The sequence below is a fragment of the Zonotrichia leucophrys genome, chromosome 3, assembly GCF_028769735.1.
Source record: "Zonotrichia leucophrys gambelii isolate GWCS_2022_RI chromosome 3, RI_Zleu_2.0, whole genome shotgun sequence".
In the NCBI taxonomy this organism is placed as follows: domain Eukaryota; kingdom Metazoa; phylum Chordata; class Aves; order Passeriformes; family Passerellidae; genus Zonotrichia; species Zonotrichia leucophrys.
In genome coordinates, this window is record NC_088172.1 from 21,432,706 (window position 1) to 21,458,461 (window position 25,756).

The 25,756-nt window shown below is 33.5% G+C and overlaps 1 protein-coding gene across 2 annotated transcripts in view; it reads left to right on the plus strand.

Annotated features, from left to right (window-relative positions):
• The window catches only part of CSMD1 (CUB and Sushi multiple domains 1), a 1,074,724-nt gene extending 1,052,097 nt beyond the window's left edge, over nucleotides 1-22,627 (plus strand). Inside the window, exons 63-70 of one of the 2 annotated variants that reach the window (XM_064707608.1) lie at nucleotides 838-949; nucleotides 2,003-2,182; nucleotides 3,831-3,875; nucleotides 7,701-7,862; nucleotides 8,862-8,974; nucleotides 9,714-9,801; nucleotides 16,289-16,421; nucleotides 19,036-22,627. In XM_064707608.1, the coding sequence (XP_064563678.1) occupies nucleotides 838-949; nucleotides 2,003-2,182; nucleotides 3,831-3,875; nucleotides 7,701-7,862; nucleotides 8,862-8,974; nucleotides 9,714-9,801; nucleotides 16,289-16,421; nucleotides 19,036-19,195 (993 nt within the window). In that variant the 3' untranslated portion in view covers nucleotides 19,196-22,627. The remainder of the gene's footprint in view (nucleotides 1-837; nucleotides 950-2,002; nucleotides 2,183-3,830; nucleotides 3,876-7,700; nucleotides 7,863-8,861; nucleotides 8,975-9,713; nucleotides 9,802-16,288; nucleotides 16,422-19,035) is intronic. The other variant, XM_064707609.1, reaches the window with a different exon arrangement.
• The last annotated feature ends 3,129 nt before the right edge of the window (nucleotides 22,628-25,756 follow it).

Consider the following 25,756-nt stretch of genomic DNA (forward strand, 5'->3'; position numbering starts at 1 on the left):
AGATTATTTTAACCAAAACAAAAGTAATTCTTTACTGATTAGCCCCATATCATTAAATTACTTGGCCTGGAGTTACATTTTGGTTACTTTTGTCAGTATCATCAATATGTTCATTTTACTAGAACTCTCCACACAATCTCTTTCTCATCTCGGGAAGATTCTTTCTCACCTGCAATTTTGTTTGTAGTTTACATGCATTTCTATTCCCAGTTGAAATCTAAAGAGTATTTTCTGAGATATTTTTACCTTTTCTTTTGAGAAAGGTCATATCATATTTGGCCATAGGAATGTTTTCCATGATTCACTCTGCTAGTTGAACATCTCAAATAAAACTTAATAGTAATAAATGCAGTGTAAGAAGTTTGCACCTGGAGTTTTCTCTAGTGAATGTATTTGTAGATTAAACAGTTCTTTATAGTTTTTTCTTTTCATTCTAAAAACCCTCATACTTAGTCAAATTCACACAACGAAAAACCTTTGAAAGTGACTTTATGGTCTATCAAAATATAGGCAGTGATATATACAAAAGAGAGGTATCTCAGGCATTTAGTTTGCTTCTCTCACACTGAAAAACTAATCAGCAGAAATGTATTAATGTAATGATTTTCCATGTGAACAGTTAGTATTTTTCCATATATTGCTTTTAAATAAGATCAGGAAAGAATCAGTTCTTCAACTATTTCATCATGGTAAAAAAAAAAAAAAAATTGTAACTCTAGAAACTGTAAAAATAGCCAATTTTATTTTTGAAAAAACTGTATTAACTTACCACTGTCTTGACATCTGACTACACATGATGGATCCTTCTTCTGCCTAACATTCTGGTTTGATCCTTAGGTTGGGAGCACAGTCTATTTCAGATGCAGAAAAGGTTATCATATTCAGGGATCTACCACTCGTTCTTGTCTTGCTAACCTAACCTGGAGTGGCATACAATCTGAATGCATTCGTAAGTCTGGTTTCTGTCCTAACTTAGAACAGGGTGCAATTTTAGGAGTTACGAAGTGATACATGTGGAAATTCATGACAAACTATTTGCTACAAAGAGATGAGTAGCTTTACCTAAAACATATTTTTAAATGTTTTATTTGTTGTTATTCCCTGTTCAAAGACCAAAGGTATATTAATTTGAAGGAAGATTTTTCAGATTTTTTAAATGAAATCCACAATAATTTTATCAGTTTTACTCAAAAAATCTGTTATAGTTAACCTACTGCATTAGCTACTTCAATTAAGCTAGAAATAATTTTGTGTGTGTAATGGATTAATGAAGAATGGAAGGTGACCTGAAATATACATGGAAATATTTTGTTTCCTAGTATTTTGTGAATTATAAACTAGAACTCAGTAAAATCCATCTTTCCTGGGCTATGCATGGTTATGCAAATTACTTACAGCTCTGTGTGATGTGGAATATATCAAATAATTATTGTATTAAAATACAATGACCTAAGCTGAAAGTAATTCATTGCAATGACCTTAGATTCTTATCCTCTTTTAAATTAACTTTTGGTTGTTGTAAGTGAGTACTATGTGGTACAAAGAAAGAAGCATACTGAGTAACCAAATGTGTTATAGTTAATGCCTATGACAAAACGTTCTTGTGAAACCTTTACTTCAATTGAATTGCATTTATTTATCACAGTAACCACTCTAATTTTCAGAACACAGATTGAAAATGATGCTTGAAGCTGTGACAGTACAATAATTCACAGGAACAATCATTGCATCATGTAAAATGGCATGTGCTTCCCCTCATTTTAACTGTTTTCTGATTCCTAGCATGATTTGATTTTGGTTTATTCTTTAAAAATACACAATAGTCTCATTTCAATCCCACAATAGTATAACTATACACTCTGAGTGTTACTTTTACAAGTAATAGCTACTTGACATTGCTAAAACTATCCAGAGTTGCCATGCATTTATTTCAAATTGGATTGTCTAATTCTATGGAAACTGCTTACCACTATGTTTTCTAACTGTAAAAACCCCTTTGCAGCTCATGCTTGCAGGCAGCCAGAAACACCAGCCCATGTAGATGTGAAAGCAATAGATCTTCCTACTTTAGGGTATACTTTGGTGTATACCTGTCAGCCAGGATTTTTTCTTGCTGGTGGATCAGAGCATCGGACATGTAAGCCAGATATGAAATGGACAGGAAAATCACCTATTTGTAAAAGTAAGTCATTACTCAAGTGATTTCATGGATACTACTGGGTTTGAATTAATTTTCCCTGAAATTTTTGTTTTATTTAGTAGTACTAATTTTTTCCACTTACTGTTTAATGACGCACTTGGAACAACAGCTTTTATTTTATGAAAGAAATAGTGATGAAATCGAAGTGAACATAACACCTAGAACTCATGGAAGAGGAAAAGGTGTGCAAGTGCACAGACACACATACATCTTTACCCTTAACAACAGTTAACACAACCTAAACAATATTGAGTACTATTTTAGCTGCATTTATCTTTATGTCACAGTTTGAAATAGTATTTCAATGTATTTAGTGCTTAATATATGATTTTCTATAAGAACAAGAAAAGTTATTTAATATCCTAGCTTTTAGATTCATGGAGGTATACTTTTAGTCTAAGGAAATTTTATAAATTAAAAATGTGAAAAAACAAGAAAAAAAGTCTCTTCACTATAATACACTTTTATATCACTGTAGTGATAAAACTTTCTTATAGTTTTCTAGAGTAAATCCAAGTATACAGTTATGAGGTCTGAATTTGCTCTTCACATGCAAATCAACATGGCTGTTAGTTCTCAATTCATAAAAAACAAAACAAAAAGATTTGAATATGAATGGAGGAAAAATAGATGCCATGGGAAAGTTTTTGCAGTATGATTTTTAATTTAAATATAATAAAGTGTCCTGAATAGTTATGATGTTTGAGCAATATTTATTTTTCTTTAATGTATGGGCAGACTGCCTTGATTCAGCATTGTCATTTCGTCTACATATCAGAATTTATCTTTATTCTGTGTGTCTAAAGGATGATTTTTCATAGATAGTGTATCATTAATAATTTGAGAAAAAATTATTTTTTGGGTTTTTTTTTTGTTATTTTATTTATTGAAGATAAAATGCAGTAAAGATTTCTCTAAAGTTACAGTCTTTAGGTACAATTCTCATTGAGAATCCTATACTTTTTGTACTTTTTTAGCACGTGATCAGTCGAATTAGTGAATTTCTGCTCCTAAAGAGAAAAAAAACCCCAGTATGTAAGACCAAGTCTTCCAATGGGACACTATCCTTTCTAATGTGCCAAATAATGAGTCCATAACTTGATCAGAATCAATGGACTTAACTTTTCTGAGTGTACCAGAAATATAGCGAATTGCACTTTTTAATTCAAAAATTGTGACCCTTTCCCATGATATCTGATCCTGTTATATCAATCAAGCTATCTGGCTCTTGCTGGTTTGTGTCATAAATGAATCAGTCTTTCCTAACACAATTTTTACTATATTTAAAATACTATTATTCATAATTAGATATAGTATTGTCCCTTCTATAAGGCTCTCTTTTATAGCACTGGGACTGATATAAACATTTTAGCCCTAAATGTATGAGATACTTAGCTAGCCAGACAGTTTTCCACAGTAAAAATATTAATTACCTAAATTATTTTCTGATATTTTTGGGCAAGTGGATAGGTTAAACATGTAAAGTATCCAAGTTATTTCTGTTTTTAAGTGAATCTATTGGATAAAAGATGATTGCATCCAACAGGTATTGTTTTAACATTTTATTAAAAAAGTACAAAATCCACACAAATATGTTCATGAAAATGATAATTTGTCTTTTTACTTGTAGGTAAAGGAGTGAGAGAAGTTAATGAAACAATAACTAAAACTCCAGGTTTGTATACAAGAAGAGCTTTAGATCTAAATAAATTAAATTGATTTACACCCAAGATTGTTATGGATAATAAAACTATTTCAAATATTTTAGTGAAGTATTTGTTACTAATTTCTAAGGAATATAAATGTTGAGGTCTTTCATAATAACAGGTGACATGTGAAACCTAGACAATGAAATTCTTTCACAAAGAACTTTCTTAAAATTTCTATAGTGCCAATTTTGTGAATTGCACAAAATCTCTTCTCAAACAGACAGAGGAAGTTTATTACAGAAACCTCAGATTTGATGTAGTGTTATATCAGAGAGATTGCTATAATGGAGAGCCTTATAATGACTGTATACCATAATTGCAAGGCTTAGTTTCAGTCAAAGTTCTGCCCTTCACATTGCAAGTGTTGTAAGACATATAAAAACCCCACCCCAAAACCAGTTTTGGAATTATTCTTGGCCATCATTTCACATAAACTCTCCATGTACTCCAATATAAGATTTCCAAAACAATGTGGACCAGCAGACAGGTGGTAAGGCAGGCAAACATTACTGTTTGTACTGTTTGTACTCATGAACATGTATGCAGTTAACCTATTCCTCCTGCCAGTAATAAAATAGACATATGCATCTGAGAAATCCTCATTCAGAAAATAAAAGTCCTAATTTTGTTTATTAACTTATTCAACAGTAAGCAGAGTTTTCACAAAATAAATGAGCCTGCAATTCTTTATTTTGATTTTTAGCAAAGATGCAGGGAAAATAAGATTTATGATTCACACTCATGGCAATTCACAGAAGGACTCTGTAGAGTAGATGGGATAAAAAGGTATTTCTGCTAATAATTAACCTTTCTGGAGAGTTATTAGTGAGAGTGTCAGGTGAATCCATAAATGAGTTCTTCTGAAACACATTACTTCTACAGACTCACAATAAAAGAAGATATAGTGTTTGTTCATTGTAATCAATATACAGTCTTCCTTTTTTGGAGGCTTCACCTCACCAAACCCCTAAGGTATGCATTAATCTGCTACCACGCAGGTTTTGAAGTTTCAGTGCCAAATTAAAATGTAGACCTAGTTTCCAAATATATTCACTATGCAGAGTGTCAGTATAAATTCACATAATGTCATGTCCTTTATAACTAGTTTTTATAAGTACTATTTAAAAGGTATTAAAAAAGAATTAAATGCTGTTATTGAAAGTGCCAAAAATAGTAAACAGAAAAGTGAAACTGTAACAAATACCAGTAATTAAAAAGTTTTAAGTCATTTTCAAAAAACAGCTGTGCACTATTATTATGTGGTTTAAAAGTGTTAATTCTCTTTATTATAGAACATTAGGTATTTTGAAACACTTTCTTTACCTTGTTATGTTGACTTTTGATACAATCTGCTTTGCTGCTATCTGTATTTTGAATAGAATTAAGTTAATATCGGTAAACTACAGTTTCTGTAACAGAATAGATTCATGTTCTGGTTTTTCGCCTTTAGACAACTGAATGCAAGTTATATTTATTGGTTTGTTGGGGTTTTGTTTGTTTGTTTGGGTTTTTGGCAGAGCTAATGTCTTCATAAGCAATAGTAAACATTTTTACACGACTAAGTTGCAACTAAAGGACTCTTACAATATCCATGTGAGAATTAAGAACTGTATTACTCTGTTTGGTTTCCACTGTTTTCACTGCTTTGTATAGCCTTCAAAATAATATTTAGGAAGCTGTTTTAATGAGTAGCGATGGATTTCCCAATTGTCATGTCCTGAGAACAATCAATGCAGTCAGTGCAGGATTAGAATACTAATAGCCAGTTCATTCTACTATTTTGCGTTTGCCCACAGGGAGTGGGACCTTGTAAGTGCTCAGCACAATCGTCTCAGAGCCTCTCCAAAGCAGCATCCCTGGGGACTGCAGCACTTATGTTTTAATGTTTAAAAAATCATGGCTGGCGAAGCAGTAATACAATTTTTTTCCCCCTGCTGATTCTGTTCATCTGCAAATGCAAACTCTGCAAACACTGAGTCAGTGGAACTATTTTGAAAAGCTTAACAGCTATTATTGATAGAGTTGTTAGACAAACTATGTTCTGAAGATGGAATGTGGTGAAAGTATGGAGTCCTTTATGAAAGTATGGCATCCTTTATAAAAATCTTACATAGTACCTCTCTGGGTCATACCATTAATAGTAGATGTTCCCCTTCATTAGAATATGTCAGACACACAACTTTGGTTAAAAATATAGACAAATACAAATAATTTTAATATTTCTTTTTAGAATACCAAGTTTCAAATTTAGCTATGTCACTATTTTAGAAGAAATGAAAGAGAAGAGTCTGAAAGACCCTTTACAGAATCCATGTATTTGCAGAAATTATAGAAATTCTAAGGACTGTGACATACCAATTGAAATGTAATGCAACAGATTTTTGGTAGTAAGTTGAGGTGACCTTGTGTAAAGCCCCACTGACTTTTACTTAGGAAATGGATCACTTCCAGTTATTCAAAGCCATTACGCTCAAAGGCATTTAATAGTTCTCTGCTCATTTAGAATCCAGTGATAGAACCAATAACATGCTAATGATGTTTTCAAATCATTCCACACTGAGCTTGAACATTTGCTTGTGACTTTTGCACGACTTTAAGGCAAAAGATATGGAAGAAGTTATTTATCCTTAATCAACAGCTAATCAGCTTTCTGATTTCCAGATGTCTTGCATGTCAAGTATTATTGACCTGGGTTTCTTTCTTTATTCATTTTTGCAATAAGTGATTAGGTAGAGAAGGAAATAGCCATGGAATTTTTAAAAATGGATACAGAGAATACCTGCACTGATGAATTTCCTTCAATAAAGACAGCTGCTTATATGTGCTCAGAGTTTGACAAAATGCAAAAAAAACCCCCAAACAATTATTTAATTTAATATTTTAATGAGAAGAGTGTTGAAACACTTCTAATGTCAGTCTTTAGTTATTTAGAAAGTATCATTTGTAGTGGTCATGGATAGTAGGGGTGAATTTTAGTACTTGCTAGGGCTGTTATTTTGTCAAGATATGATGTGATTAGTTAAAACAATTTAAAATATGACATCTAATACCTAAATAATTTTTTCTGTAGAGAGGAAAGATAACAATCACATAAAATAACTAATCCAAATGCATATACCTCCAATAACTCATGCTTCATTTTGTAGGATTTTTACTTCAGACAGTTCAAACTGCAGTTGTTGAGAAACGGCAGTTTATTTTAAATTTAAAAAAGTTTCATTCTTTGAAAACTTCATTGTTCATAGATGCAGTAATATTGTGTGGAAAAAAGCTTTGAAGTCTAAAAATGACTGATAAAACTGTACCAGAAATTCAGTCAATTCAGTTGACTGTTCATTCATACTCAGTTCAAAATCGTACAGTGCCGCTTCAATAGATCCATGAAACAAAAGGGATGGCCTAAGACAGTGTTTCCTTGCAGGAATCTCTGGTTTCAGAATACCTTTTCTTTTTTTTCCTCATACCTTAATGGTACAGGGCTTTAGAGGAGGAGTCTATTGTTTTTCATAGTCTTGAGGACTTTTGCTGAATCACACAAGCTATAAAGTGTGAGGTTATTTGATAATGTGTACCATGATGGACAGGTGTTGTATATTACAAGCAAATGTCTGGAAAGGTTATTAGATATATTGTCTGTATTGTTGTTCAGATTTTTGCTATAATACCTCCTTAGAACAGTGTATCGATTTCTAAAAAAATTACGAGCATAAGTATGGCTAGAAAGATTGTTATTTCACTGTAGTTTACTTCTTCATTTCTTTCCTTCCCCCTTCCCCCCCACTTCTTTTTAGTTCCTTCAGATGTGTTTTTTATAAATTCGCTATGGAAAGGGTTTTATGAATATTCAGGAAAAAGACAGCCTGCTACTCTCACTGTTGATTGGTTCAATACTACAAGCAGCAAAGTGAATGCCACATTCATTGAGGCATCCAATATACAGCTCAAACTATCAGGTAGGTTCAGAATTTGGGGTTAAAGAAGTTCTTATAATTTTTTTTCAATCTGTTCAGTTTTAATGCATTTTCATTCAAATGGAAAATGAAACAAAAACTATATTTTTGCTAAAAATAATTTTTTTTGCAAAAGGAAACGCTTTAATGAAATGGTCTGCACAGCTTCTGTCACTTCATGTTCGGTCACCCATCTATTTAAGCCATTATATTTCAAATAGATATTGAGGAAGGGTTTATTAATCTCAGACTGTTGGATAGCATTGGTGTGTTGAACTCACAGAAAATACTGAAGTAGCAGACAAAATGTATATAGGCATATTAAGAATTGCAAAGCTGGAAAGTTCAATTAATCAGTATTGATTAATATCTGCCTTTAAACAATGTGGTATTAATAATAGTATAGCATAATACAGGCATAGATAATTAAATAACATCATAAATTATGCATACCTTATAATCAACATCATGCATTCCTTTTTGCTAATGTAACTGTAGTTCAGAATTAGCCTTTCACCACAGTTCTATTGAAAAGAACATTATCAGCTATCACTATATTTTAAGGTCAAGAGTTCAGAGAGAACTGCAGTACCTGGTTGCCAAAGAGGAATTTTTTTTAATGCAATACTGATATCTACTGTAGCAATATACTGTAGTAATGTCAGTAAAATCCATTTTTTCCCAGATCAAGGAAATTCCAGGAAAGTAGTTCTGAATTCCTGAAATACAGTGTAAAAACACAACTGCCCTATTATGTATAAAATTAAATTATACAGATCTATCTTTGCATATTCTTATCAAGTAGGGTGAGGCAAAAGGTCAGTTAAATAAGATCCAGCCTTAAATCTTGAGGTTTTTCATGCTACGAAATTCTTTTGTTACAGAATGTTTTCTAAAAACTGTTTTAGTTCTAAAGTGACCCAACTAGATTTTAAGGGCTATTTGAACAAACTCATTGAAAATTTGTTTAAAAGGTATGTCTTGCCTCCTTTATTTTAATAGGTGTTTACAAGAAGGAAGAAGCCCATCTGCTCTTGAAAGCTTTTCAAATTAAAGGACCAAGTGACATTTTTGTAAGCAAGTATGAAAACGACAACTGGGCACTAGATGGTTATGTAAGTACCCAGGTTGCCGTGGATAAAGATGACTGAGATTAAATTCTGAAGTAATTTGTGATTATCTATGCAAATATATCCATTTTTTTGTCTTATGAATATGTAATCCAGCACTCTGGATCTCAGTGTAGAGATTGGATTACCATTCTCTTTCAGAAGTGTGTATACAAACTTCTATCTACTGTACTCTGATTAGAATTTTTAGAATATAAAAGGGAAAGAGGAGTGAATCAGCATATTTTGCCATGGTTTTGCCTTGTTTCCTTAGATGAGAGTGTAATTTTACCCTTAGTAATATTGTCCTTTTTTGGTTTTGTAAATAGCTCACTGTAATAAAAGTACACCTAATCTTGAAGGGAAACAGTGTTTTTCATTTTGCATTTCTTCTTTCTGCCTCATGATAATTTCTATGGAAATAACTTAAATCTGACAATTCAGCAGGCTTCTATATTTGCATGCCAATTCAATTATGAGTATGGCATTTCAAGAATTTTAAAACCCAGGTATATACATTAGGTATTTTTAAAACATTCCAGGTGTTATTTTGAATACCATTGCAAATAAATAAAATAAAACATTTGACATGATAAATATTGTACCAGCACAGAAAAGTCACTACTATTTTAAAGGCTAAGTGTGAAAATCTGTGCTCCATATTATCTAGTCTGAGTCACAAAAATCTGGCTAAATGTTATTTATTAATTTCAGAAATCCTTTTTTCTGTTTCAACATATTCTAGGTATCCTCAGGGCTTGAAAGAGGAGTTTTTACTTATCAAGGTGATATACATGGAAAAGACTTTGGAAAATTTATGCTCCAAAGACAAGGTACATGCTTTCATAGATCTTAAATATGTATCATCTTTTGGGGTCTTGCAAGAATGAATTCAAAGAATTACTCAGCTATTTAGATGAACTAGGCATGTTTATTTTACACTACTCCTATTACAAAACATTACCAAATATTCATATTTGAAATACACAGTTCAAATCCTAATTTAACTCTGCTTAACACATTACTATCACAGGTTTTCAAGTGTAGCAACCTAATAAGTACAGGATGCTCTTAAAGAGAGTGCCATTGCAAGCGCTTGCATTTGTTTTTGAAAGTACCAGGGATATTATGCAATGCAAACACGTTTCCTGCTTAAATTGTAGTCAGAATCATATAAGAAATTAAAAGGACAGAATCAACCCTAATTTTAACAGTGTTGTTTTGAGAGTCCCTGTTGCTGGTGAATGTTTTCAGAATGTATGTGTATTTGGACAGAAATTTACTTTACTGTCAAAAATATTAAATAAGTGTCTGAGGTATGTATTACAGCTATGGGCTCAAGTGCTCTAGCAGGTGGTATAAGACTAGTTATTTTGCTCATAAAATAATTTTATCATAAAAACTAAAGTATTTACTTATGAAATATTCACTCATAAAACATTTTTGGCAAATACTAAGTGTAGGCATCTGCATTTCCTGATCCTGGAACTACAGCAAAGTGGTCAAAGCACAGTATATACACAGAGAAGTACTGGTTTAGGAAGAGGAGACAGCCTAGCCAATATCTCTATGACAGACTGTATGTACTTCTTACAAATTGCCTTGGTTCCATCAGCTTCACTGCTGCTGTACCCAGTGCTCTTTAGAATTCTCTTGAATCGCTTTTGTACTTGTTTGCTCTATTAAGTACTGTAATAGCAGTTATGCTGTAGATTTGCTCATCTTGGCCATGTCTTAAAGTATGTTTAGTGACTAGGGGCAGAAACCCATCTCTTCAGAGTCCCAGCCTAAGAACTGCCAATTATTGAAGCCGAATGCAAATTCAAGCTTCAGAATAAACTCTTGTGTAGGACAGATTATGTGGCTGCCGGTACTTTCATGTAATCTTTACTACAGTATATCTAAGGTGCTTTTGCTTTCTGATTTTAGCTATCATACTGTAAAAGCAGAGCATCAACATTTGTTCAAACATGTTTCTGTTAAGCAGCCTTTGTTAGCTTGAAACAGTAAGAATGTGGTTTGTTGTTTCTGTTTGGGGGGAATGTATATTTGTATTTGCTATTATTTTAAGCAAGATCAAAAAATATACCCATGGTTTGCCAGCTACCTAAAATAAAAGCTTGATTCTATGTGAAATTAATAACTCATAGTGGTAATTGAAGAATAAGCAGAAAGTTAAACAGAGAATTCTCTGGTGGATATATTCTACAGTAGTGGACAATATTGTTGATATCACCCTTTAGAGCTGTGATAAAGGACATCAGTTTGTATAAGGCTAGTAAGGAGCTGGAGTTAATCCAAGTTAATTCTGCATTCCTGGACTGAGGACCTCTCATCTTCAGCTTTGACATCCTGGTGGAGAGCTTGCTGCAAATGTCGACACCATCTCTTTTACAAGATTGCTAAATAGGCACTGATTTTCTATAAATTGCTTATTCTTTATTGAATAATTAAGAGCTAAAAGGAAACAGCAAATTTCCATCCAATACACGTCATATTTGTCAATACCCTCTTATATTCAAGTGTAATTTGCTTTTGTTTTTAAATCTATTCTGTTCATTAATATTTTGCTGAAATGATGATCTCATATATCCTCTGTCTGAAGACTTAACATATTTCTGATTTTTAAGTTTAATTATTTACTGCCTTTACAGTAAGCCAAAAGTATCCATAAATGGGTGCATACATAAAGCAGTGTGAAATTCTCCATCTGCAAGCATATTTCAAAGGCAGCATTTATGGAGAACTACTTGGTCAAATGGGAAAGACCAAGGTATTTTATGAATAATTTTCCATAACACAATGCTAGAGAAAGACTGGTCTCAGTGGGTATCACAGAATCACAGAATATTCTGAGTTGGAGGGCATCTGCAAGGAAAATCATGTCCAGCTTTTAAATGAATGACTCATACAGCAATCAAACAACTGAGTATGCTCGTTCTTCGAACTTAGTGACATGAAAACAGAAAGAACTTTTCTTTTTTAGTACTTTTTATCCTCTCTCAGAAGCAATTTTGGTTGTAGCCTGGGAAAACAATGTGAAGGACAAAGAGATCTGTTATAAGTCTGTTTAGAGAACTAGAACTGTACCTGAGCCTTCTTAAAAGGCCCAAGTTGTGACACCAAATTATTTAACCTCTTTTGTCCAGTAATCTAATTTCTGAGGGCTTTTTGTCTGTTAGTTTATAGCAACTTGGTTTTTAAAAGGATTCAGTTTCAGCAATTGCTGAGTGCCTATGCCTCAGCACTAATATTACAGAAGATGGTTATTCTAAAATCTTGTTCATTCCAATCTGGACACTTCTTTTAAAATTGTGTGAAAAGGTGACTTTGTGAGAAGAGAAACCTTCTTCACAAAATTATTATTTTCCTGTATTTATTTTCTCTGGAGAAATAAAATGACCCACCTCTTTTCTTTCTTCTAAGTACTTTTTGAATTGTCTATATTGATATAACATATTAACAAAAAATGAAATATACATAATTAATTTGCATCTGTGTTATATTAGATCAATGTCTATGGAATACACATCCATTACTGGAAAATTAATCAACTCTTAAAAGTGTTGAATATCATGAGATGTGAGTTTTAAATTTCATTCTATAAATCGTCCTTCCTCTCCAGATCATTTCACAGAACTTCATCATTCACAAGAAAACTCTACATCTAAACAGGGTACTGAAAGTGTACCCTGAGAGCTCCAGAGAGAGCTCCACAATCTCTAAAGCACAAACAGATAGCTGGAGTAATGAGCTATGGAACTGTTATTTAACACATGTCTACACCCAGTGAGGCACCTATTCAGAGACTTTGCTGTCCAGCAGGTTCAATCAGGTGGAGCTCCAGCCTATGTTGTTCCTTGGAAGCTGCTGATTTTCTTTCTGTGTTGGTACTTTTTTCTCTTAAATCCTTGACCTGCTAACCATCCTTGTCTCAGGAATTACTCTTAGGCATGTCATTCTACTTTTCTTAATCTTGCATGGCTTTTGCTGTCACATTTTCTCTGATTTGAACAGCATTTCTCTTAGTAAGACTGAGCCATGCTGTACAGATGCCAGTCAACTGAAACCCCGAGCTAGGAGCCAAAGGAGAAGTGCGTATGATAGATCCACATAATGATAAGAAAATACTTTTTAATCAGAGAATCATGGAATGGCTTTGGTCAGAAGGGCAGGATTGCCACCATGAGATCAGGTTGCACAGTATTTTCTTTTAAAAAGTATTATTTTCTATTAGGTATAAATGACAACACTTTTCGATCACCTCAATGATAAAAATACACAGCTTGTACATTAATGAATTCACTGTGCATTATCAAAATTGAATTCAGCTGACTGCTGCTGTTTTAAGAGGCTAAAGCCCAGTTATTACATGAACTGATAAAAAAATCCCAAAAACATTTATAATCTTACTGAACTTCCCTCTTTTAAATTACACATTTCCCAGTGACAAGATATGGCTGTTTTAATGAAAAGTAAATAAAATTATCTTTTGCATACATTTTGTATGTATATTTAGGTATTTCCACTTTTCTGTTTTTAGATGTGGTAGCAATTACTACCTTAGTTTGGGCAGTACAATAGTAATGCTGTCAGGAGAATGAGAAAGTTCACATCAGGATATGTTTAATCACAAACAGATCTGAAAATTATTATAATGAGTAGACCAGGCCATGTTGAAATTATACTGAGTCTCATACATGACTGAAATTCAGATTATGCAAAACTGCAGTGAAGGTTTTTTCCTAATGAAAAGCACATGCAATGCAGAGTCTGAACCTGGTCAACTCAAGGTTGAAACTCTCCAATTAAAGCTTGTAAACTTCAGTCAAAAATTTCTAGTTTGTTACCTTAAGCATGGTACTTCAAAAACTGTAGAGATATAGAATATGTGATTATCTCCACTAGAAATCCTATGTAAAGTATTAAATGTGAATCAGTTATCCAACATAGATAACTTAAAAGAAACTCTTTATGTGTAAATTTGTGCCTGATTTTAAATCTTGAGCTACAGAATACTTTTTAAAATTAACTAAATAAACCAAAAAAGTCACACTGAAAATTGTTTTTTAAAAATTTTATAGTTTTTCTGCTGCTTGTACATTAAAATATGTCTATCATATGTGGCATGATGATAGCTTTGAGATAGAATTTAAGACTTCATTAATCACACATATTTCTATTTGAAATTTGTATAAGAATTTGAATATTAATTCCAGATTTTTTTTGGTGTAAGTTGACTTCAATGAATTTGACAATTTCCTTAATTTTTATTAATTTCTCCAAATAATGCAAAAAACAGCTGGAGATTGTGGTGGTATAGGATGAAGAAAGTGATAACTGAATGTGTTTGGTTGGGTTTTTTTTAGAGTATGTCACTTCTTCTAACCAATAAAAAACATTTAAATCAGTACTTCTAAAACTCCTATTAACTGCTTGGCCTACTGTAGTTTGTCTGTTTTCAATTTAGACAAGTTAGAGGATGTCCAGTTCATGTACAGTGCAGAACAAATATATAAATTTACGCCAAATATATTTCCACAGCTTGAGTTTTGGGACAAGTACTGGATTACCAAATGCCAAGATTTTTATAAAATGGTTGTGTTCTAAAAGAGTTCAATGTTGACAGTAGTATGATGAAGCTCATAACATGATCCCATCTACCACAATAATAGGTTTGTTAACTTGAAAAGGTTTTCCTCCACCAGTTCTGCGGAGAAATGTGTAGAGAAGTCTAAAACATGACAGAAGATTAAGACAGTGAAAAAGATTTTAGTGCAATATTTTGTCATATTTTAAGTGATCAAATGTAGCAATAGTGAAATTCCTAGGGAGGTTGGCTTCATTTTAAAGGCCACTTAGTTACTTCCTAAAATTTAGTACATTTTTTTAAATTAAATGTGCCAAAGCTAGTTTAATATTGACACTTGAAACATCTATGGTTTAAAGATGTCTCACAGGAAAAAAACCTTATTTGCCTTTTCCATTGAGCTTGACCTGCAAGAAATCTTAGAATTGTTAAATGATTTGGGTTGGAAGAGACCTTAGAGATAATTTAGTTCCAAACCACGTACTGGCCAGGGGTATTGCTCACTAGATCAGGTTGCCAGTGCCCCATCCAGTCTGACCTTGAACACTTCCTGGGATCATAGGAGAATTATTACTTTGCTCTCTGGTTTTTTGTTTTCTCAGTTTTTGAACTTAGATGTTTTAGTAGACTGGTGAAATTAGCATGGTGGCCATGTCTCTACTGTATAACTGGTTTGCACTAGAGTCCTAAAAAGACTGATTGATGCTGCTGCTGTCAATGAGGGAGTTGTGGTGTTTGAAACACCCTGCACTGGTGGTTTGGAGCATTTCTGAGAGGTAAACAGCAGTGTCTCCTATTCTTCTCCACTCTTAATAGCAATAATACCCCAGAATGTCAAGCACAGATACTTGTCTAAGCCAAATCCTCTCTGCACATTTCCTCTATCCTAGTCTTCCTTTCTTGAATGGGACCTATATTGCTTTCTGAAAAGCTGTGAGTTCAAACTGGCAACATGAAGTTGGATCGCAAAAACCATTTTTTCCTATAAAATTTTCTGTATTTTTCATCATTAAGTTGTCTTTCATTCTTCACATTTTGAATTACCAAGGTGGTCGACTATTTAAGCAACTTAGCGATGTGTCTCTTTACACTGATGTAAAAATGTGTTCTGCAAAATGCTTTACAGTCCAGGTTATCTGCCTGTCCACAACAGGAGCCCAGCGAGGCCATGCCACAGGTCACTGCATTTGCATTCTCTGCACTGTTCTATCCACAGCTGCTGGAGGGACATGGACACAGGTGCAGACTTGGGAGGGCTCCTGAGCCGAGCAGAGCCACTGTTTTATTGCAGTCACCTCCATTTTTCCTTCCTTGCTCTTGTTTGTTGTGGTCTTGCATTGTTTGTTGTTTCCAAGATGAATATTAGGACTGCTGGCATACAGTATTTTTGCAGAATTAATTTGTTTTTTAGAAGTTATATGGCTTAACTTTATTAAATTGAGTCATCATCAGGTTATTATGTCAATAATCATAATTATTTTACTTGCTGAATACTATTTTCAAAAAATTTTGATAGTTATTGATATATCATGAAGTGGTGTTAACATTATGTATACTATGATTCTGCATGCTATTTATTTCAAGTTTTTAAATATAATTATTTGATCAAGACATCATCTTCTTTAACTCTTGAATAAAAAGGACATCATAAGCGAGATAAAATGGGGACTTTTTTTTCTCCTCATAGATAATGTGGAAATTTTATTTCTGCCCATTTTGTTTCATTTCAGGTCCTTTAAGTGCAGACACAGACCTTTCAAATCACTATTATGGTACAAACAGCAGTTCAGTTGCAGCTGCCATCCTGGTACCATTCTTTGCTCTAATATTATCAGGGTTTGCATTTTACCTCTACAAACACAGGTATTGTAAATATTATTTATTCAATAATTTAATAAGTTTTTATGTTTGATTTTGATAGGTAACTAGAGAACACAGTGCTAAAAGCTTTTAAGAACATCTTTTCCCTAGAAAGACAAATATTTCTAGGTATTCCCATGAAGGATTTCAGTGTAGGGTATTTCTTAATGGTGTACATTTTGAAAAATGAGTTGCTCTATTAAGGAGCAAAAACCTTTCAACCTTCTTGGTTTGTTAGGCTGAATCAGATTGAAATCTGAGGTCACATGTTCTATGTTTTCATTCTAATGCCTTTTTAAATTGAATGTATGCTGCTTCTTTGAAAAAGCTTATTAGTACTAATTGTACAAGCTGAAAAATCCATAAATCCCATGAGGGAACAGCCCATAATGCAACTACTTATAGTATGTGCTGAGTCAGCTAATGATTACTATAAGAATTGGCACCACTTCAGGTCATATGAATCTTTTATATGTCACTAGATAATAGAATAAATCCAACAATGTTGTCTGAAATCTGGTTTGAAGGCTGATATCTATATATCCTCTGAAAATTTGTTCATTCTGAGAACTATTTGCAAAATAGTATATAACAGGAACATGCTTTTTAAACTTTTGTACTATAATCATGACACCAAGAGTATTTTGTGGTTGCAAGAAATCACACAGACAATCTGAGGTCTACCAGTGCCCTACGATGCACAGACTGTCTGCCCTCCTCAGCATTAGATGGTTTGGGGAAAACAAATTGCTATGGGGCTTGAACTTGGGAGCTGCAGTAAAAAATGATCCATGTCCTGAAATGTGGTATAGCCTTTTGTTGACAAAACTGCTCAGGAAGAGCTGTCAACTATGTCTTCAAACTTGATATTGTAAGACACTTTTCTGATGCCTACAGGCCTACATTTTCAGACAGCTCCTGTTCTGCAGTGGTGGTGCAGAGCTTTAAGAGCATCATGAATGCCCAGGCATTTGGACCTGGAGAAGAAATAGAATTAAAAGGGAATATTGCTTAGAAAGAGGAGGCAAACTCATAAAAAATTAATTTTGTGACACAGGGGTACATTTTGTAGTTTATCCAGTGAAATTTTTAATGCCCTACAGGAGCAGTAGAGATATGTATGTATTTAATAGAGATAAAATTCATTCTTTAGACAAGCAGCTATAATCCTTCTGTTAATGGTATGGCTGGTGCAGCATTGCAATTCTGCCAGCATTTGAATTATATTTGAGATAGGAGATGTTTCTCATAGCTTAATATTTCAAATAATATTTTTCCCTTTCTTCTATATTCAGTGAATTGCTTACACTAAACTGCAGGTTTTAGAGGTGATATAAGTGTCATATTGCCATGAAAAAACTAACAAGTTGATTAGTGAGGTAAATTAATTTTAGGTCAAACTTTATTATTTTCAAAAGAAAGGATGTTCCAATGGAAAGAGAACAGAATCTATAAGTTTTGAAGGGTCTTTCTTGAAATTACATTAATGATCAGAGTAACAACATGAAACTTTCAAAATGATTCAATGGTAGTTATGTCCCTAGGGGATCTCTGTAACAGAGAATTTGAAGGTCTTAGGGTACAATTTTATGGATTTTTCTGCTGTGCTATCTCACACAAACATCATCTAATTAGAACCAAGGTTGTTAAATCTTTTTTACACAGTTATAGCTGTTATCTGGCTGACAGGGATTACTTCAGGAATGAAGACTGCATCCCAATTTTTCTGAGCAAAATTAAAATATATTTAATTAATTTTAGTTAGGAAATGTACTAGTTAGTTTCTGAGATTGTTTAGAAGTTATAAAATTAAAATAGGCATAAAAAATATCTATTAGTAACAGAATTATTTCCATGTTGTCAATTTCCTCTAGTGATAACTTTCAGGGACAGCTTTCCCCCTATCTGCTATCCAAAACAGAATGATTTTATAAGAAGAACTTGACTTCCAGAACCCTTTTCTGAAGTTATATAATGAGATTATAAATGGTTTTATTAAGCACCAAGGACTTACATTTTGCAGTCTTTTATCTCCTTTCTTGCCTTATTACAATTACTTGTATAAAACAATATACTGAACTTATTATATTTCTTTAGATACTTCTAGATACTAAGAGATTTAAGTTTAAAATATTAGTATATAATATAATAGGATATCACTTTCTAAATATATCAGAAAAACTGCACAGTTCTGGCTTATTTTTATTTAATTATTGTCTTATTTTTCTCTAACAGAGCTTTGCATAAAAATGTAAATGTTCTTGAAATTTTGATAAACCTTTCATGGTAAGAAAACACTCTCAAAAAGAAAAGATTGGTTAGTTTCAGTATCATTTGATACTGAATTGTCAACATTTATGGGAATATCAGTCAGGATTTGATCAATCTGATTTCAGGTGTTTGGTTGAGGTATTTAGCAGTGTTTATTGCTGGTACAGAGGTAGAAAGACATGCTGTGGGAGTTCTACCTGGAATAAATGGAATTGCAGACACTTACCGGGAGGTTACTACCACTAGCAGTGCAAGATATTCTGAATGCTTGCTGTTGTATGTAGGCAGAGTGGAAATATTAGAATGTCTTATTGCTGATGATAATTTCCTGTCTTTTTTTCCCCAGAACAAGACCAAAAGTACAGTACAACGGATATGCTGGACATGAAAACAGTAATGGACAAGCTTCATTTGAAAATCCCATGTATGACACAAACTTAAAACCCACAGAGGCAAAGGCTGTGAGGTTTGATACGACTCTGAACACAGTTTGTACAGTGGTATAGCCTTCAGTGCCCAATATGACTGATTCATAGCCATACCTCTGATGGACAAGCAGTAATTCCTTTGGTGCCATATACCAGTTTCCCTTCTCTTGGCTTTGCTGCTGTAATCTTTAACATCTTCTGTCAGCCTACATGCAGCTAAATTTTCTGGTAAAAACGTGTCAGTCTTCGGGGGATCAGACAAAGAATATTTTTTCATCTTAAAGTTGGATCAAAATGCCTGGCTGCATCTGCTTCAAACCAAGGCACACTTTAAGGAAGACTGCCAAGTCATGCCAATTTGTCATATTTAATGCCTCAGACTCTCATATTTGTATGCGGCTGAATGCCTTTCAATGTGTTCTTCTGGGCACTTGGATAAATCCTTTGAGTACTGTGACAAATGATAGCACCACAGATTATCCCCAGGAATATTCTGAAGAAATAAAGCTCTCTTGAAGAAGGAGACAGCCTTCCTTGAGGTTGCATACACTTGCAAATGCTTTACCATTGAAATCTTGCTAAAATTAGAAATACTTACAGTATATTTTATTCATAGGGCAGTTTTGCCTATTCCCCAATCTGCCGTTAATATCGCAAAATATTAATGCACAATTTTTTTTTGCACTAGGGTGTAATGGCTGACTGAGTAAGATACTGGTAAAAATATACAGGGTTTCTACACACTGTCCATTGTATATAGACATTCACTCGCTCTTTGCCAAGCAAAGCATTCCACAACAAATTTACTTGGAGTATTAAATTGACCCCCATGTTTAGCACCAGTTAAAATCTTGTGCTATAGAGGATAACGTTTCATTTGTCAATTTTTAACTAAACTTAATTGTAAACATGATTACAAGTCACTGGAGACTTTCAGCCAGAACAAGAGCCCATTTCTAAGAAATTTTCATTGCCACTATTGTTTTCTTCTGAAATTGGTCATCAATCACCACTGTCAGTATCATACTATTTAACAGCAGGGGGGTTAGCAGCTATTGCTGCTTGCCATGTACAAATGTGAATAGTAATTTATTTTAGATAGCTCATAAAGCCTGTGAGCCTGTGCTCATAATACAGTCTTCCCCTTTGCATTTTTTTCCCATTTTTCCTTTAATATGACATCATTTTCTGATGTTACATGGAACTAAAACACATCACAGTAGCATAGAAAAACACAGGGCAAATTGTCCATCAAAAATGGTCATTCAGTTTCTACTTTGAACAAAGAGAAATATTCAACTATCTTTGCTTTGTTTTTTTAAATTTTATTAAACACACTGCTTGCTGCTTTTTTACTCACACAGTTTGACACAGATCTTTATTCATATAAAGGCTGAGTAATCATTAGTGTTTGCACAGAATTAGAGGTTTTATTGAATGAAAATAAACAATCAAAAATGCCATTGGGCAGATTAATTAAACTGAGTTTTAAAATTAGGAAATCATAGTAAATAATGAAGCAAAATCTGGTTTTAGTCATACACATTGAGTTCATATACAGGAAAGATGTTTTGCTTTTCTTCTAATTCAGGGCTGTTTTTTGAATGCTGTTTTTTTGTTTTACTTTTCTGAACTTCAAAATTTCTTATTGTCCTATTGCTATCTAAGCCTGTTGAAAAGTTTTTTCTGAACTTCATATGTGTGTAGATCTGGCTGTTATACACAAAACAAAAAGGTAATATAAACCCAGTAACAGATTTTTCAGCTAATGTTGCAGAATGCAACAAAAATTTCAAAGGTAACCCTTGGTCAGCTTAACAACTACATCTGTTAGATGAAAAATACCAGCAATATAATACATAATAATTTTAGGGCCTGCAGCTGTTATGTTCTTTATATGAGCAAGAAACTCTGAAGAAAATTTAATAAATAATCTTTTCTAGTCAGTTCCTTGTTCATTTTGTTTGTAGTTTTTTGCTTTCTTTTTTGTTTTTTTTTTTTTCTGAAGTTATTGTGCAGTAAGTTTCATTTAGCTGTCCCATTTCAGAGTCCTTCACATTTTCTGAGAAAGAACAGTCATGAGGTAAAACTTATCTTGATCCTCCCCTGCAGAGAGGCAGTTGCTTGGCAAATAAAGAGCTTCTGTAGGAACAGTGGGCTAGGAAGGAGGATATTGTCTGAGTAAAGTTTCTGACAGGTTTTAAAAATTGACATTACTGCATTAAAACTCTTTCTGTAGTGGCAATGACAGAAAAAAAATGGAATTTTGAAAACAAAATACATAGCTTTTATTGATGAGTACTAGTCCTGTCATTACAGTGTATGCTTCAGTGCCCTGTCTCACTATGACCACCAAGGAATGTGTTGGAGGATAAAAGAGGATAGTTAAGACCATAGTTTGGTCTTTTGTATTAGAGCACCCAGATTCCATGAATCCATTATCCAGTGGTTCATTTTGAGAGGTAATGTAACAATTACTTATCCTGAGTGAGTGCTCTTTGATCAGGGACACTCAAAAGGACCACACTTGCAAATTATCCTAAGTCTGCTTGGAGTGTTGATTAAGCAGCAGCCTCACACTGGAAACCAAGCAAAACCAAAGTATAGCAGTTTAATCAGTTCTACCCACACCTTTCAAATTCCTCTCCTTTTCACTGTGTTTGAGTCTTCTGTTCAGGTTGGATCTCCTTCTCCTGAAGTTATTGTACAGAGGGCTATGTGTGCATGCATTTAGATATGGTGCTTCTTCAGAGTGAGGCTCTTAAGATGATGTGCAGTGGCTGGGTAATGGCAGCCAGGAAATATTTTCTTTTTTCATATAAATGCAGAAGACTTTTCCCCCAGCGTTGACCAGATCATTATGACAGGCTAATAATACATGCTATATTTTTTTTAAAAAACAGGTTATGTGCTTCAAAGCTGTTAAAAACTGCTGCTTGTATCACACATCTTGCCTTTCTCCAGGCTAGCTGCAATAATTTTTTTTCTTGTGTAAAATATTTTGTAAACAAAAAAGTTGTTATTAAAAAATAAAAAAAAAGTGGGGGGGTGGGGGGACTGGGGAGAACGCCCGCATAATGACCAAGTCAATCTAATTTTCATTCCCACTATTCCATTCTGCCATTTCACTACATGCTGCTGTGACATGAAGTAGGTGCAAAAGAACTTTTTGTACAGAGATATATTTTTTATGAAGAATTTGTAAAATTATTAAATATGATGTACTTTTTTGATTAATGTAGGTAAATTGTTAAAAATAAATGTTTTTACAATACAAAAAGAAATTGTAATTTTCCCAATAATGTAAAATTTACCATCTTTAGCTGATTTTCAGTTCTGATCCTATTACACTTGTATTAATATTAAAGTGGCCTGTTAAAAATAAACAGTATTCTCTTTTGAAAAAAAAAAAAGAAACAAACACAAAAGACTGTAATATAGCCTGTGCAATGCCACCTACCTTGAAAACAAAACCAGAGTTCTAATTAAATATTTAATTTTAGATTTTCATCTATTGTGTGACCTCTTCTTATCAACTTTGTTTCTTCTATTTCCTTTTATGCTTTTAAATCTCAGATACCAGTTTTTATTATGTAATGTTAGTCTTGTCATCCTTTGTTTTCAAGCATTTTGTAACTTGGGAAAAAATTCAGGCTCTGTCTAGTGAGGTGGGATTTACCTCCTCTTATGTTACAGATTCAGATTTTAAAATGTGACTTAAGTTTTTTGGTTATTTATAAAAAATAACTGTTTTATTCTTCCACAAGCCTGCAGCCTACCCACGGAATTGATGGATCACATGGAGCCAGAGGTATTTCCAATTTTAATATCTGAGAGCTAGTTCTTCAAATGTACATACTTTGAATGAAATAAAAAGGCTTTTTAAAATGCTCTTATACATAAAGTTAGCCATATATATTAATCTTTTCAAATCAATATATGAAATTCTAAACATTTAAAAAATATTTTAGCATGTATTGATGTTAAAAAAAACCCTGATTTTGTTTACTTCCTGACAGGTTAACAAAGAGTCAGTCTTCAAGAGTATTCTACCCATTATTCCTTTGGGAATCAGTGGTAGTATATGTGTGTGGTTCACTTTTAGAAAGAACTGATATGTGCACGTCCTTGCTGCCTTTCTCATCCTCACAATGCATCCTTCTGGTAATATGATATCTTATAAAAGTTCCCATCTCTCACAATGATCTGATTATCCTGACACTAAGCTGTAAACTGTAATCACTGACACTATCACAGCTGATATTGAGGTTCTTTCTGACAGGGAGTCATGATTTTTACCTCTTTCACAAACAGGAGTCTAAATTTGCTAAACAAATGAGCTATTGTTCTTTTCACTATTGCCAAACTGCAGTGACAGCTTTTAAAAATTATTTCCCCTTATGATCTATCGAAAAACACAGCATAGTATATCTAATTTCAGATTCTACAGAAATCATTTTAGAAAAGAGATATTTTCTGGGTGTTAAGGATGCAGTTATGTAAGAGCCACTCTCAATTGAATCTGTAAAGAATGAACATACTTGTTTTCCAGCTGGCATCTACTATCTTTGTAGCAGCAGTGAGTTCATAAACAGTATCAAAGCATAACAATTGCTATGATTTACTCAAAATGGAAAAATGCATCTTTTAAAGCTGCATTTAATTTTAAAATCCAATAAACTGCATTAAACACTGCTGTCTGCTCCAGCATGATTACTAACTCCAAACCACAGGACCTTGACGTCATATGGCTCAATGCTTGAAGGAGCTGGGGTCGAAAGGTGAAAGAAGAAGGTCTTCTGCAGGATATTGCCTTTAAATAAGTCAAATAAATTGCTTTTAAGCATGCATCTGTAATACACAAAAAGAAAACAAGAAAGCAACCATAAAATAATAGAAGGGCCTGGGTTGGAAGGGGCCTTAGAGATCATCTGGTCTCTCCCATATGCAGGGACACCTTATATGCTTGAGGGATTCAATCCAAAGGCCTTTATGTTTTTTAAAGCAGTATTACAGTTTCAAAACCTTACTGATGACAGTTTCAAACAAAAAATGATTTCCACCAAAGAGCACAGTATTATAGTCTGAACCTCACTAAAAAATCCAAAAATGGTTAACATATGCCTATACATATGCCTAGTGATTAGTTATCAGAACTTGGTTATATATGTATGATATGAGACATTAGAAGATCCTCCTAAGGAGTTTTACATTTTTTTATATGTAGAAAATTATAATTATACCAAATTACAGATATATGTAGCAAGCATGGGGAAGTGTGAATAAGCTTGGAGCCTAATCCACAGGGGAATTTGGGCTCAGTTTTTCAGTGTTTAACTTCCAGGAATGTTTGTTCCTTGACAGAAGCTTCAGCAACAGGTTGTGTACCTACAGTTCATGAAAAAAATGAGACCTGTAAGATTTTCCATGTAATTTCCACAGAGCTCAGCAAGTTGAGTAGAGCCAGCTGAACTAAAGAGTAGGAAATACTACGACAAGAGGAATGCTTAAGCATCTTAGCTTTGTCTCAGGAACATACATCTTTTCATTGGAATTCATGACAGAAATTACTCAAATCTGGGCAGATTAGTCATATCAGTAGGGGATTATTTTTCCTGCAAGCCCCAAAACACAATGGAGAGTTAGTGTTCCTTTTCATCTTCACGCCCAAGAGTGTACTGGTTAAAGTGGTCAAATTAGGCATTTGGGGTCAGAGGTCAAGACTTCTTTAGCCTGAGGAGAAACACAACATTGTTAATCATAACTAAGATTGTTATAAGCACTCATCTGTTAAAAGCAAGTCCTGGGAAATTATCAGTTCCTCTTTCTCCCTGCAATGCACTATTTGACATAGTAAAGATTTTGAAGAATTCCCTTTGGATTGTGCCTTGAAGACAAAATATGTGAGGAGGAAGAATCCTTTTAACCATGATGTAGGTAAATTAGCATGAAGAATAAAATTGTGTGACTGGTGGTCTACACAGGAAGAAACGATAGGTGGGTTGAATATCAAAACACACTCAAAACAAAGGGTTTTGAGGATATAAATTTTGAATTTAGGATATGAATGTCAGAAACTATAGACTTCTTTAACTCTTGGTGTACCAAAAGTTTGAGTTGGCCCTTGCTGTGAAAGAATACAAGGATAATTCCTTAAAGGAAAAGATTACACAGAAATTAAGTGTTAAAAGAACATACTCCCATGCTCAGGAACATCCTCTGACACTGTTATATTTTCTAGTATAAATACAGTCTTAAAAATTTGAGCGGCTCTAAGAGCAGAATTGCTCACCAAAAATGCTCATCAAAATGAGATTTATTATTATCCTTCTATAAAGGCTAATGATCATCTTATTTGGCAACTGTAACAAAAATATAATAGATAATGTACCTCAGATGAGGAACATTTTTCTGTCAGTGTGTAATAAGCATGGGCAGAACGTGTCCAGCAGACTGAAGTTTTTGACATACCTCACAGAAGATCATGCACTCAAGTTTGGTCATAAATTAGGTGAACGCTGCTTATTCTAAAACAAATAATCTAGCTTTAGACAAATCCAAACCTCAAATGTGGCCAGCTGAGGTACACTAAGATGGTGTTGAAGAGAGATGTACTAAGTTCTACCTCCATGGATGTTG